At 35.5% G+C, this 15,514-nt stretch overlaps 2 protein-coding genes across 11 annotated transcripts; both read left to right on the top strand.

Moving 5' to 3' along the window:
• Positions 1-2,587: 2,587 nt before the first annotated feature.
• Positions 2,588-3,412, top strand: LOC121983054 (LOB domain-containing protein 1-like). The gene is made up of 2 exons (XM_042536042.1): positions 2,588-2,786; positions 2,854-3,412. Exons 1-2 carry the CDS (start codon positions 2,601-2,603, stop codon positions 3,157-3,159), a joined length of 492 nt encoding a protein of 163 aa, XP_042391976.1. The 5' UTR covers positions 2,588-2,600; the 3' UTR covers positions 3,160-3,412.
• Positions 3,413-3,515: 103 nt separating this feature from the next.
• Positions 3,516-14,295, top strand: LOC121981186 (probable E3 ubiquitin-protein ligase ZFP1). 10 transcript variants are annotated; one of them, XM_042533584.1, is made up of 11 exons: positions 3,516-3,682; positions 8,459-8,830; positions 8,924-9,227; positions 11,280-11,424; positions 11,645-11,741; positions 12,121-12,222; positions 12,314-13,015; positions 13,116-13,495; positions 13,594-13,692; positions 13,769-13,912; positions 14,002-14,295. In XM_042533584.1, the coding sequence occupies exons 6-11, from the start codon at positions 12,126-12,128 to the stop codon at positions 14,140-14,142; spliced, it is 1,563 nt and encodes a 520-aa protein (XP_042389518.1). In that variant the 5' UTR covers positions 3,516-3,682; positions 8,459-8,830; positions 8,924-9,227; positions 11,280-11,424; positions 11,645-11,741; positions 12,121-12,125; the 3' UTR covers positions 14,143-14,295. The 10 variants fall into 10 exon arrangements, with proteins under 10 accessions (XP_042389518.1, XP_042389521.1, XP_042389515.1 ...); XM_042533588.1 differs by lacking the exon at positions 3,516-3,682 and adding an exon at positions 7,867-8,127; XM_042533587.1 differs by lacking the exon at positions 8,459-8,830.
• Positions 14,296-15,514: the final 1,219 nt, after the last annotated feature.

Genomic DNA, 15,514 nt, shown 5'->3' with positions numbered 1-15,514 from the left:
CATAAGCTTATGGAGATTGAACCCTACTCTTTTATGGATTCTAAGCATGTGGCCAGCATTAGATTCCGAAACAATCCTAAGATGTTGAGATATTATATTTTATAAAAATGATAAGTCTTATAACATATTTCTCCTTTTGTATCATAATGTAATTTGGAAACAATCCTAAATATTTGCTCAATACACTTAAGGTAGGCAATCTTAAGATCATAAGATATCAGGCCAACACGAAGTAAAAAATAACAAGTTAAGGAACACTTCAGCAAGATATCATGCCCACACGAAGTAAAAAATAACAAGTTAGGGAAAACTTCAGCAAGACTAGTAAGTAATAAATTTTGAGAAATTAATTATAGGGTTAATAACTTTAAACCCCCTTGTATTTTATTGCAGGTTACATTTTGCCCCCCTCTATTTGAAAAACTACACTTAACCCCCCCCCCCCTTGACATAAGTAAAAAAGAAAAAAAAAATGACCAAAATAACCCTAACCTAAATCAGACTTTAGAAGAAAATGAAAAATAAAAATAAAAATAATTCCGTAAGATCGTTGAAAGCTTAACCTTAACCCAACCTGATTTATATATAGGCCCAAAATCTCACTTGTTCCTAGAAAAAATATCATCACAAAATTCACACATGCACCACATAAATAATAGAAAAATAGCAACTCTGAAAGGGATAATCAACCAAAAACTCATTTCACCAAACAAAAAAGAGTCAGAATTCTAAATTGATGAATCAAAATTAAATAAAGATAGAATAAAGTTTATCATTAAAAATCAAAATAAAGACCCTTTGATAATTTATAAAAATAAACACCCTTTTAATTTTTGTCCAAAAGTAGATTTTTATTTCAAAGCAGCTAAAAATATTTTTCATTTCAAAAAGGTACTGCTTTGAAATGAAAATTTACTTTTGGACAAAAATTAAAAGTGTGATTTTTTTTAGAAATCATCAAAGGGTCTTTATTTTGATTTTTAATGATAAACTTTATTCTATCTTTATTTAATTTTGATTCATCAATTTAGAATTATGGCTCTTTTTTGTTTGGTGGAATGATTTTTTGACTGATTATCCCTTTCAGAGTTGTTATTTTTCTGTTATTTATGCCGGTGCATGTGTGAATTTTGTGAGTATATTTTTTTAGGAACAAGTGAGATTTTGTGTCTATATATAAATCAGGTTGGGTTAAAGTTAAGCTTTCAACGATTTTACGGGATTATTTTTATTTTTCATTTTCTTCTACAAGTTTGATTTAGATTAGGGTTATTTTGGTCATTTACTTTTTTTTTTCTCTTTTTTACTTATGTGAAAGGAGGGTTAAGTGTAATTTTTTAAATAGAGGAGGGCAAAATGCAACCTGCTATAAAATACAAAGGGGTTTAAAGTTATTAACCCTTAATTATAATAGTCTTGCAAAGATCTTGATTGAAGATCGGAAGAAGCTAGTCATGCAAAGATCCAGATTGTAAAGTACCTCGTTTCCACCGATAATCGATCAAGGATGGAAGGGCGCCTGTGAGGCTTCGTGGCGGCGAGGAACCCAAGCACGGGGAGAGAGAAGCTAGGGCTCTCATCGGTTGAGAGGTAGGCGACGGCGAGGGAGGGAGACCTGATGCAGCGTTCGCAGGCAAGAGAGGGAGTTGTTGCGGGCTGAGAAAGCTCGGGGTGACAGATATCTCTCGCGGTGAAGGCGTTCATAGGCGATCGAGGGAGGTGCGGCGGCGAGAAGACGTTGTTTGTAGCTAGGGCTTTTTGAGAGAGGGAGGAGCCGCATCATTTTTGAATTTTGATGCGTCAAAAGTTTTCAGCGCGTTAAAAAACTTCTCACCGTAGCGGATGACAACGTGACAAGTTCCACGTGGCCAAACCACACGAAACCTTAGGAAAACACTCCAGGGGAGCACTTGTGTATATATATATATATATATATATATATATATATATATATATATATATTCACTTAAAGTTTTTCTTGGCCTCTCATTGTGAAGATAAATTGTTTACGGGGGAGCGGGAGCACATGCAGTGGAAGAGTGAGTATCCTATGAGCAACACGCACTGGAAAACTACTAATAGCTAAAAGAAAGTGAAACCACATGCATTCCGAGGTCCACACGGCAAGTTTGTCAATTGAAAGATAATATACAGATTAAAAACGAGGTAGTCGCAATTACAAGGATATATATTTCAACTTGTTTTTGAAAATTCAGCCAGTAATGCATGCTTTTTTCTTGGGTGTGAAACTGCCAGTTGCCTTCTCCTGCCTAACGAGCCGCCTCTTCACCCGCACTTTGACCAAATCATTGATTCAGGATCTTAATCACGCAGTTCAGCTTGGTAGATTTCTCACTGTTCATAGATTGTGCTGAGATCAATCGTCAAAGTTTATATGGACATATTACTTCATGTCAAACTGGTAGGTAAATTAGCTGACTTTAAACTGTGACTTAAGTAGTTTAATTGGTACCAGATGCAGATTCTTCAATCATGATCTTTTTCCGAGTAGAGAACAGTCAGATTTCCCACCCTGTCTCCTCCTCTCTTTCCCCTATATAAATCCTTGTTCCTTCTGCTGTGAGTGCTAGCTCATTGCCATGGAGGCAAGCAACGCGGCTTCAAGTGCCTCCCCCCTTCACAGCCCTTGTGCGGCGTGCAAGATTCTCCGCCGGCGATGCTCCGACAAGTGTGCGCTGGCGCCTTATTTCCCCCCGACTGAGCTGGTCAGGTTCACGAGCGCACATCGAGTCTTCGGCGCCAGCAACGTCGTCAAACTCTTGCAGGTAACCCTCCTCCTCCCTGGATTTCCTGCGCAGTTTGAATTTGACCGTCGAGGGATACATGCCGCAGGAGCTCGCAGAGAGGCAGAGGGCGGACGCCGTGAGCAGCCTGGTGTACGAGGCGAACGCGAGGATCAGAGATCCGGTGTACGGCAGCGCCGGGATCATCTTCCAGCTGCAGAAGCAAGTGGACGAGCTGCAGCTGCAGCTGGCGCAGGCGCAGGCGGAGCTCGCGGCGCAGCGGGCGCAGAACGAGAACCTGATCGCAGTCCTCTGCATGAAGGCCTGGCCCCTGCCTGATGAGTACGGTCCTAGAACGGTGGCGGAGGAGTACAGCCAGGAGTCCATATGGGAGCCGGCGCTCTGGTCGTCGTAGCGACAGACTCCCCGAGCACCTGCGCCATTCTCCTACGTACCTTCACCGTTCCGTTTAGGGTTGCTGATCGATCGGTGTCGCAGAAGTGTAGCATTGAGCGTTGTTGCCGCATCGATGGATGCTTCAATGAGATCTGGAGGATCAATGACAGAAGATTTGGCTGTAATGGAAACATTCAATGCGAAACAGAGGAAGCTGCAGTCGTTTTCTTTTGTATTTGTTTTAGATAATTGATATCCCTTACCGTTCGCCACGTGCCTTTTTTTTTTTTTTTTTTTTTTGCTCTTTCCGCCTTGGATCGGGTCACCACCCAGCCAAATAATAATAAAAAACGGCATCTTTTGCTATATATATTAGAGACGAGGGGAAGGGGAAGGGGAAGGGGCAACAGAGAAGAAACTTCCGGAAGGCGGGGATAACGATTCCCCTCTTTCTTTCGCGATCTAATCGTTCTTCGCCTCGCCTCTCGAATCTGAGATCGTTGTCAAACCTATAGTTTATCGTTCGTTGATCAATCCACTCGGTAAATATTTGTCCTATTTTCCCCTTTTTTTTAATTTCCTTCTGCGTTCTGTTAATTATTTGTTGAGTTATTTTGTTTACCGGTAATTGAAAGAAATTGTGCTCGAGCGCGGAGCGTAGATCTTTGTACTCTACGTATCTCCTTGCATTGCTAATCTATGTTTTGTGCGTGTGTGTTGAATATTTAGTAGGGTATGAATTTGGATGATCGCGACTTTGAATAAAAGGACGCCCTAATTTTGTTTGCGTTTTATCGTTAGTAGTCCCTGTAATTGTGTTCGCTATTTTCTTTCCTGCGGGAATTTCCACTTGTTTTTAGGCCGCGAAGTCAATAAATCTGTTTATGCTTTTATAATTGAAAGAAAGAAGATTTGGGGTCTTCAAATTTTTAACTGATATAGCTTTGTTGTTGCGTCTCCCTATTTTTCCAGGTTAGATCTACTCGGAGTTAGTAAATTAAAGTGCATTTATCTTCTGTTTGTCCGACTATTTAAGAGCCCTGATAAGAAGTTTGACATCTGTCGTAGTTGTCTTGTAATTTTAAGTCTTCTTAGTTTCCTAGAAATGCTGCCATAAGGGCACGCTTTTGTCTGAACTGATAGAAATAGGACTTTCATGGGATTGAAATGACAACTTTATCGCGAAAGCCTTTCATATAAGGCTTTGGCATGACACAACAGCATTGGCTGGCTAAGCATCATGGATTATGGTATATGGTGACAATGAGTAGTCAGAGAACATTGCTTTAAAAATTGTCCCTACAGATTAAGTTCAAGGAAGAAGAATAATTCTTTGATCCTTTTTGACTCTTGGAACTAAATTCCTTGTGTTCAAATTTCTAATTCCAGGATGATTCCACTTTGTATGTGTAACACTGACCTTTGGACTTTGGAGTGGCAATCAAATCCAGCATTCTATTTATGACACTTATGAGTGATCAAAGATGGTGCTTACCTGGCTCTTTATATCACTAATTAAGATTCTGAAAAGATGGTTTTCTCCAGATTGCTCCTAAGAATTATTACTATTTTGAATTTTGTTTCGTTGAATGATGCTTCTTGCAAAATTACACAGTTCCCTTTTTTTCTTCTAATGTTAATATAATCGCCAGTGTTTTTGATAACCAATTAGTTATTCCAGATGTGTTTATATTAGATAGGTTAGCATGTCACAATTTTCACTTCTGACTTTATGACCTACCCTTTCTTACAAACCTTGCCATGGTATATCCTAAATGTGACATGGGTGACTCATCTATCAATTGTTATGAATATCTCATTTAACCAATTTTCATTCAGGTGTATTTCCTTCAAAGCATTATTCCTATTGTTTAACGTATTTTGAATCAGTATTGTTTCCTTCGAAGCACTGTTGTAATTCATTTACTTTGTCTCTATTAGTTGTCACATTCCTCAGCTGATGTGATCCATTTGAGCCAAATTCATCCTTTTTTTCTAAAGATGGCTAAGTAGTTCATAGCAACTAGTAACTTAACTAAGCTGATTAAATGGATTTAAGGTGCTTCTAAACAAAATATCAAAAGAAAAGGAGGTCATGGAACACTTAATTTTAGGAGTCCAACTAAAAACGAAGAATCAAAAGATCTAGAGCCAAGAGATGGGGAGTTAGATTTTTTCTCTTCTCATATGTTGCCATCTGTAATGTTTCTTAAAAAGACTTTTAAGAATATCTATCTTGCATCTTCTGTTCCATGAAACTAAGAGCGATCAGCATGTTTGAAAATCTTAATTTTCTTTAAAAGTAGGATCTTATGCTTCCTCAATCCAAGGTAAAGGTCAGGTTCTTATTGGGAAAAGAAAATTAGGAAACAACATAAGCTACGGAAAAGAAGTCGGAGAAAATGGATAGGGAAAGATTCTCCTTAGTTTGTGGCTCCTTGGTAAGAAAAAAAGGAGGAAAGTTTTGTTTCCTAAAATTAATGCTTAAAAGTATAAGATATGTTTGAAAATGTGTATTTTAAAAATTAAGATAGGTCCCAAATAAGGAAGAAATGCCGATTATTAACTTTTTCTTCGTTTTGGGATGAAGTAGAATAGGTTGAAATTGGACAATACTTCTGTCTTGACATTTCTGTGCAAGGTGAAAGTGGGAAAGAGGGCATGGAGAAATCTTAATGAATGTCCATAGTCAGAAGCTATAAGGTTTAACTTGTTCTTTTATTCACAGCCCATTGCTAACAAAGCTCCATTTGGTTCCTTAAAAATGCAGAAATCAACCCCATATATTCTTGTGTTAGAATACCATGAATGATGCAACACTAGGGAAAATTAAAACTCACCAAAGAGTAAAATATTATTAACTGAAAGGATTCTAACCTTTATATAAGTGGACAATGAGATTGGGCCTTTGTAAACATATGGCTAAGTTATCCCTAAAAATCTCTAGCACTTTCCAAAAACAAATCTAAACAACTTTTAAAAGTTGAAACAATAAAATTTTAAGCCATAAAGTTTTAAAATAGTGTTTACAAACCTACAGTTATTATTGTCCCGGTCATTTTGCGAAAGTGATTTATTTTGGTTCTGTATTTGAAAAAGTTTCATATTTCAGAAATAAAAATAATCAATATCTTTAAAGGCTACTGGATTTGTTGAAAATATTCATTATTATCCTTCCATAATTTCCTGGGACAATTAGATATAAAAGACAATCGCTTTAACTCTTGCATCATTTGTTGTGTCTCCTTCAAGCTAGGTTCCAAGCCTTCAAAATTCTTGAACTTGATGCCTTATCCAGTTCCGGTTAAACTTCAATACTAGCCTAAAGCGTAAAGACAGCTAAACCAGAGCAGAAATTAATAAGATGTCCATCCTCTACAATCCTGCTGTGCAATTTTATTGAATTTTACTAACATCTGAGCCATTGGCAACCCTGTCAAGAGTTTTCAAAGGAAAATTTGGAATGACATCACACTTTCACATGTTGTTCCAGACTTCTGTGCTATATTAAGTATCATCTCAATAACCATCTGTCTGAATTGGGTTACCTTCATAGATATATTTTTCAATCCACTTAACAATTTCTTCATTAAAAACTCTTAAGTCTAGAAATTAATCACTCATTTCCAGTAATAGCATCTGAATACATCGATGCATTTTATTAACCACAGTTTATCAAGAATTTAAATTAGCTTTTGTTTAAAAAAAAAATTGTTTTGATCCTTCACCGCAATTTCTAAACGATTATGTTTGATATCCATTTGCTAGCCTATGTCTATTAATTTAAAAATTGTGTTTATGATCTTGACTTTTTTAATGACAATTGATGGAATATGTGGATACACTTTAGCAGCACTAGCCCTATGCAGCAAATGTTAAAATTTGTGTATACCTATGTACATGTAACCAACTCAAGATAGTTAGGACAAACATGCCTTGATGATGACGATGATGGTGATGTAGACAATACTCTGGCACCATCTCCTGACAACTGATTATTCAAGCACCGTAAAAGTGTGATTGTCTATTTTTAACCGTGTGTTTTCTCATAAAGAGAAAGTAGGTAATTTGCCTTTTTCTTCAACTTATAATTTGTCTCCTAGGTAAGTTTGTATTTATGATTGTTAAAAAATAATTTTATCAAAGTGGAAATGACAATCAATAAAAATTGTATATCTTTGTTTTCTCGTGGGGTATAACAGGGATGCCTCTAGGTCTTCTTTTGCAGAGACAATTCGGATGATCACCCTTTCTCTGGTAAAACATGAATCGATACTTCAGGTTAACTTGCTAGATGAAAATCATATAACCAAGACGTGCCCAAACTATAAAATCTAAATAAAATCTCAGAACCAACTCTGCCTCTCAATCATAAGCTAATTGGCTGACAAACATGGATAAATTCCATAACTGTTTACTTTGTAGAGCACTTGGGTTGGCTATCTTAAATTCCTATATTAGCCTGTATCCTTCATAATATTCTGATTCTTCTATTATGAAAAGAGCCATGTACTACTCTTCAATCATTACTACCTCCTCTAGTTAACTTACTCATGATGTGTCCTTTGTACTGTGATTAAACTGCATGTTTATGGTTGTAACAGATCAAACACAATTAGATCTTCCATGGACAAAGATCGTGGATTGTGCCTTTCCATCTTTAGCTTTATAAGTACAATACTTGATGGAAAATGTTTTGATACATATTGGAAATTGGAAGGTGATATGATCTATGTGGTTGAGAATTATCAACAAATAGCTCTTAGTTTATTCACTCGCAAAATGATGAATCTCTTGAGGTTGTTCGACACGTGGGGCTTTACAAACTTTACAGATAGGTTGATGAATATCTAATTTGCAAATTCATGGTTGATTCATGCATAAGCTGCTTTGGCACTAGTTTGTACAGAAAATTCTTATCATGCAGAATTTGTTGTAGTTGGTGATTTGAATGCTGAATACTGAAGATATTGTTTTGGATGAACAGGTAAAGACAATTAGCCTATCCTGATGTTCCTGATGCCTCTTATAAACAGTAGTTCATCTATATATTATAATATATGCAGAATATATATCACTAGTTTAGGAAATGCCGCAATCTTATAGGTTCTGATTATGTAGCAGCAATCATATAGTGCTTTTTTCTATTAAAACAGATAATTTCAGTGTAACAAAGCCTAAATCATGAACATCTTAAATTAATAGTCAGTTTGAAGAGAGATTTCTCCTCAACGCTAATTCTTAGGTTAGCATCATTGGATTGGGTTACTAAGCAAACATTCTGATCATTTTCAATTGAACTATTACTGCTATTGCAGGCACTTTGTTGACCTTAGTGGGTCATGAAGAAGAGGATTTGGAATTGTGAATTCTCGTCGTTACTTTCTACCATGAGCAGAATGAGGTTTTGAGGCTTTACAATGTCGGACCTGGGTTTTGGATTTCTGGCCCTCTGAAGTGTGTGATGTACAGATAGCAGGATTGCTATTTGAAACAATATTTGATGGGTCCTTCAACTATTATATCTAAAAAAGGTTTTAAGTGAGGCTTGTACTAGAGAACCCCTTAGATAGCTTGTCTATCTTGATTCTCAAACAATTGGCATAGATAATGCTAATGGCATTAATGATGATAGTCATGTATCCTTTCAAGCATCATGTGATGCTGCTGCACTAAAAATAGTTTTTGAGGTTAATTTCCTGATTGTCTTCATGATCCTTTGTAAATTTGAAGCAGAAACAATTTTCATATGGATATACTGACTTGTTTTTTTAGTAATTCAGGCCTTGGATCTATCTGATTCTTCACACATATATGCTTGTTTAGCATAGCTGGAGCCAATTGTTAAGGAAAGCTTAAAACTTTCACGTCATAGCTAATTTTTCTTAGTCCGTTCTTTAGGTGAACTATATGAATTATCCTGGATGAACCAATTTTGGCTGGCTTGTAGGACATGACAGTGAACTGGCAATAAATCTTGAGGTTCTTCATGTAGTTGTCATGTTTTATACAGTCTTCTGTCCTCTGCTGTAAGACTCAACTTACAAGAATCACTAGCAGGGCACTGAAAGGGCATATCAAGACCAGGTGAACTTGAAGAAATGTAAACTTGTCTATGTTGTCTTCTGGAACCTATAGCTAACAATTTTATAACCTGGAGTGCAACAGACCATAATATTATTATGTACTATTGTGTGAATGTTTTTGGAGCCATTCATTAGGAATTATCCTATTTGGCCATCATGCGATCCATTGCATGATGTCTGATTGGACTTGCTTCATATAGAAGGTGGCTTTGTCTGATTATCTTTAGTATCTCACTTGTTTCTTTAGAGGTGAGATACTCTACAATGTAATTGAGGTTTGTAACAGAAGTCTGCTAATAGAAGTTTGAAGATTAAACTTGTGTTGTAGTAATGTGATTGGCATGTCATTTGCCTTCCTCCTGTCCTACCATTGTTGAGTACAAATGTCCCCTCAGGATGGTCTAGTGGCTAGCGCATGAGGTGCTGCTACCATGAGGCCTGGGGCTCGAATCTCGGCATAACCGAGATAAATGTCTCCCTCATGTGCCAGTCACTACTCCAAATGCTAGGAGCCACCCATGATTTATCTCCTCTGTGTTAGCCCTGGGATGGGTTGGCGAGGGCGCTGGGGGTGAGCATAGTCGCCTTTTGCCACCATTGTTGAGTACAAAGGATCATAAGAATGGATCATTGAGGTACTTCACAATTCCCATGGTTTGGCTAGACAGCATAGGAAATTATCATAATCTAATGAGCCTTCGGAATACAATAGCTGCTCAAACTCATATGTTGCTTTTGATTGACTAGGCATTTACATATATGGATTATAGCCCTTTACTTCACAATTCTCTTGTAATTGCTCATAGAAAAGTAATGCAGGGAGGCTAATCAATGTAGATAGGATGTTCTGACATTGTTAAAGAGAAGTGTTATTTCGAAAGAAACTCATGTTGAAAGTTCATATTTGTTGTCTACTGATATTCCACCTATCCAAGTTCCAACATTTACAGTGATATTCCACCTTTTTATACATGGTATGTTCTGGTGTTGTTTGGTTTGTAGAAGTGTTATCATGAAAGAAACTCTTGTTCAGAACTCACGGTTATTGTCCAGTGACCTTATCTTATTCTTCCCAAATTTCAACATGCAACATTCCACCTTCAAATAAAATTTGTATTGGATGGCTAGTATGATTCAGTCACAAACAAGTACCAACATTTGAAGCTACGTTGTCAAATAACACTATATTGTATCTTGCTTGGGTCATAGACGATTATTTCATAAAGAATATTATATATGTTTATAGATTCAAGACAATAACTTTAAATATGAATTATTCTATCCAAATAACATTCTATCTGAACCATGACTATAAATGCAGTAGACAATAGTTTATATATTATATTTTAACTTAACACTCAATTTGCAACATAGATATTATCTATGTTTAGTGATACATGAGGTAGAGAAACTCTCATTAAAAAAAAACATAATTAGCCACAACGATAGAGGAGAATGAGAAAAAAATGAAGAGGAAACTTAGGAAGTAATTTCTCGAGTGGGCTTCTCCCTAGCTTATGTAGGTTCCTTCTTAACTCAATTTGACTTCAGCTCAAGGCCCAAAATTAAATTTATCTACCCTTTGACTTACTTCAACATTTAAACATTTTTACTAAAAATAAAAAAAAAGTAAATAAATTTTAAGATGCAATGATACTCGCATCTTCATAGTGATCATGATGTGTGAAAATGATAATATTAAAGTTTAATCTGCTAGCACCAAAACTGAAGACGCAAGACATGTGAGGCTATGACAAAATCTACAAGGTTGGGCAAATGTCTCCCTGTACATAAGTAAATCTTTCTATTGGAAAGTGCTATGTTCAAGCTAAATAAAGATAAAGTAGAATTAATTTTCCTCGAAGAAAGGATGATGGAATGAATCCATTTGATGACTAGTTATTGATTGTCTAGGCTAATGAATGCATCCATATGTTGCTCTTTTAACCTACATGATGCTTCAATCAAAATATTCTTTTTAACTTACTTGGTATAATTGTGTTCATAGTATTTTTCATCAGTTCAATAGAAATCTCAGTGTATGATTATGTAGCATGGTGAGCATTCTACAAAGGGGGTAAATCAATATGAAGCTCTTCTAAAGCCATGCCATCAAAGGGCTTTTCTAAGATCAAGTCATCAAGGAATCTTTTTAAGTCATCAAGAAATTCTTTTTAAGTCATCTGGATTTTTCTAAGGTCAGCTCTTGTGACTCACAAATAATGGTTCTTTATCTCAAGAAATAAGATCAATAGGTGAGACTATGATATTGTTTGTATTCAGGCTCATGGGTAGCTGTTTTAAATTAACAGGATTTTTTTTATTTAAGTGAAGGGCTTTAGGCACCGTCCTCAAATTCAGTTATATACTATTGGATATTTTTCTTCTTATAACCTGAGCTGATACATATTTCGTCAGTGAAATTTTTTGTGAAGGCCAACCCTATTTTTCGGGACATGAACTGACATTGCATGCATTTTTGGCGACCACAGCTGATTCCATTAGGATGGTTAAGGTACATTGAACTTTCATAGGCAACTCGTCCTTCACTACCTGCTTGGGTTTGACACTGATGGTGTTAAGAATAATCTGTGCATTCTTTTTTAATATTGTTTAACAACTTCTTACTCTGCTATTGTAGCTTTGATATATGTTGCCTTCCTTCAAAGTGTATTTTCGAGCCACTGAAACCGAGAATAGTTTCTCTTTCCTTGAGTAGTCATATGTTTATGTTGTTTCTGAATTTGGGAATTGTTATTGAAGAGGTTGATTGTCAGAAATATATTACCTTGTTGTTTATTTGTATCTATATATGCAGCTCTTTTGCTATTTTGTATGCTCGCCTTGTAGACAGATTTCTATTTTGCTGGCAACTTACCTCTTGATGAAAACAGCTAGTATGGACCAGAGGCACTCAATTAATCAAAATCACATGTACGAAATGGATCGTGAGCAGATTTGGAACCATCCACAGCATGATCACCATTTGAACTTTGGTGATTTAGACAATTTTACGCATTATTATTCGTTGTATTTTCACTGTTTGAAAAGATTGGAAGTGATCCAGTAACATGATTTTGGTTCCAGGAAATTCTTCTATGTTTCCAGCAGAAAATACAACAACTAATGGAGCAAACCCAGTCACTTATTTCAACTCTCATTTGAGGTCAAATAACCATCAAATGGAATATTTTAACTCCCAGGTTCCAGTGCATGTGCAAACTAATGATATGGTAATACCTTATGATGTATATACACATTTTCCTTGCGGTGGAAGCATTAGTCAACATCCACCACATTCTATGCAGCATGGATTTTCTCATAACCAATATGCAGTGGGGGATATAAGGAGGAATGTCAATCCCTTAATTGAAATGGAGTATGAAAGATCACCTTATAAAAGAAAATTTCTAGCAAACTTCGTGTTTCCTCATGGAGAAAACACAAACAGATATAATAGTGCTGGAAGTTCTTCCAACCCAACAATTTCAACTGAAATTTCACAGGGAAAACCTCATGATTCACAGTGCTGGCCTTGTGATCCTGTTAGCTTTGATCATAGTCATAGGAGTGAAAATTCATCAAATTCTGGGCAAGGTTCTCAGAGGAATGTTAGAAGTCGGCATGATACTGCCATTCACTTGGAGAACATCTCATCTGGAGTCAGAACAACTACCAACTCATCTCATCTAGTTCAATCAATTGCAAGTACTTTGAATGCCAACATGGGAGCCCAGTGGATTCACTCTCCAGTATTTATAAATCCTAATTCAAGATCTTTTTCTTCAGGTTCATTTAATTTCGAGTAGTTTATTTCCTTTTTGTATTCTGGTATCTTAATTCAAAGTGCTAATTCGAACTTGTGTTCTACTTGATTTGTTATTTGCAGAAACAAACTCCTTCAGTTATGATATCAACCATTCTTTTGTAGCAAACCATGGTACCGCTAACAATATGGGCATTGATGGAGGCTACAGATCCAATCTGCAATCACACAGTGGTCCCTTGTTGCGTGGTCGGATGATGGCTCCAATTATCCATGGTCAAAGAACAGCTTACAGAGTCAATCCTAGCTACCAGGCTGTCGATTTAGCAGCAACTTCTCAAAATACCAGGTTGCAGAGAGTGGAATCCGCCAGGTCCTCAGTGCCTCCAATGCCATCATCAATAGTTCATCGGAATAATAGGAGAAATGGAAGAATGAGTCGTTCTAACAGATTCCGTTCTTTCTTGAACGAAGATGCATCTCATGTTAGACGGACACCTGAGGTTAGAAATTCAGTAACTTTGACTTATGTTCCTTCAGCTCCAGTATATATTCTTGTTTGTTACTATAAAAATTGATCATTCACAATCTGACGAAGCAGAGAATAGTCCTGATGGATCACTCTGCCTTGTATGATCCAATGCATTTTCTTGATCAACACCGTCATATGCGACTGGACACTGACAACATGAGCTATGAGGTAGTTAATTGTTTTTCAATCTTCTCTCGGTTTTTGCAGAGCCCATAATCTCTAAAATATCTATCATTTGGTACAGGAACTGCTTGCTTTGGAGGAAAGTATAGGCAATGTGAGTGCCGGTTTATCTGAAGATGCTATCAGGATGTGCCTAAGGGAGACAATTTTCTGCTCCGATCAGACGGAAAATGGCCACGAAGAAGATTGTTGTCCAATATGCCTGGTAAGTTATGCAGAACCAACCAATTTTAAATTTGGTGGTACTTCGAGTTGTAACTCTTTTGCGTCTTCTACTACTTGCCTGCCTAACAGGAAGTATATAAAGATAGAGACACTCTTGGGCAATTGAACTGCAAGCATATTTTCCATTCCAGTTGTTTAAAGAAATGGCTGCTGATTAAGAACATCTGCCCAATCTGCAAAGCCTCTGCACTCGAAGACACTTCGAAGTAAAAATAAATGATCACGCATGAAAAGTCCCCAATCCTTTCTTGATATCTTGTAAATATACTGTATAACACTTTTTTTAACGCTGATGAACCATTCATTCAGTGTAGGTCCGTAATTCTTTCATAGAAAATGCTTAATGTTTCTCCTCTTTCAAAAGCCATTAGAACCAATTGTTACACTTCCCTGGGGAGTTTGGAAATTACTGAAGACTTAAAAAAATATTAAATTAGGTAGCGTTTGGTTTTTTCCTAGGAATAGAAATAGGAATGAGAATTATAGTATTGTGAAATGAGAATAGGTATGAGTATGGGTATTATTTTTAAAAAATAATGTTTGGGTATCATTTTAAAAAATAATGTTTGGTTAGTTGAATATTTTTTTATTGGAATGAATTTTAAATATTTTTTAGCTTTAGAGAAAGTAGAAAAAAATTATATATGAGAGAAAGTGCGATGAGAGAAAATGTGATAGGAAAGAATAAAAAAAAAAAGAGTATGACGAGAGAGAGTGTAATGATAGAATGAGGAGAGAGAATGTATGATGAGAGAGAAAGTGTAATGATATAATGAATAGAAAGTAGGGGTGTAATTGAGTGGAGCCGAGTCGAACTCTTGAATGTTTGAGTTTTGTTCATTTATAATTGAGTCGAGTTCGAGTTTTATTTAACGAATATATTCATGGCTTATGAGCTTATTCAAATTTTATCGAGCCTAAACGAATTTAATAAATATAAATTATAAATTTAAATATTTATTAAAAATTAAATTATATATTTAGAGAAAATTATAATATTTTTTATTAAAATTTATAATTTTATTCTAATAAATAAATTTAATATATTTATTTATATATTTCATAAGTAGAATGTAAAATTTATAAATTCAATATTAAAATTATTATTTTTTATTTAAAAGTTGATTCATGAATTTAACGAACAAATTCACGAGCTAATGAGTCGAATATTATGAAACTTAAACTTTGTTTGTTTGTCTTAATAGGCCTCATTAAACGAGCACAAATGAACTTTTATCAAATTGAATTTCGAATAATTTATGAGTAGTTTGATTCATTTATACCCTAAGAGAAAGTATAATAAGAGAGAATCACGAGAGAAAAGTGATATGAAAAAAATAAATAAATATATTAAGAATATTTTTATTTAAAAATAATTCTTATTCCTATCCAAACTCAAAAGAAGATCATCAAAATTTTAAATTTTATTCTGAAATTTTAATTTCATTTTTATTAATCAAATATAAAATTTATAAATAAATCTATTTTCTTAATTTTTAAACCCCTAAATTAAACGCACCTTATTTATGTCTTGAAAAGGTAATTACTAATTAGTATAATCCATTATCTACCGCCCGCAAAC

This window comes from Zingiber officinale, chromosome 5A (assembly GCF_018446385.1).
Source record: "Zingiber officinale cultivar Zhangliang chromosome 5A, Zo_v1.1, whole genome shotgun sequence".
Lineage (NCBI taxonomy): Eukaryota > Viridiplantae > Streptophyta > Magnoliopsida > Zingiberales > Zingiberaceae > Zingiber > Zingiber officinale.
This window is presented reverse-complemented; position numbering and strand designations above follow the sequence as displayed.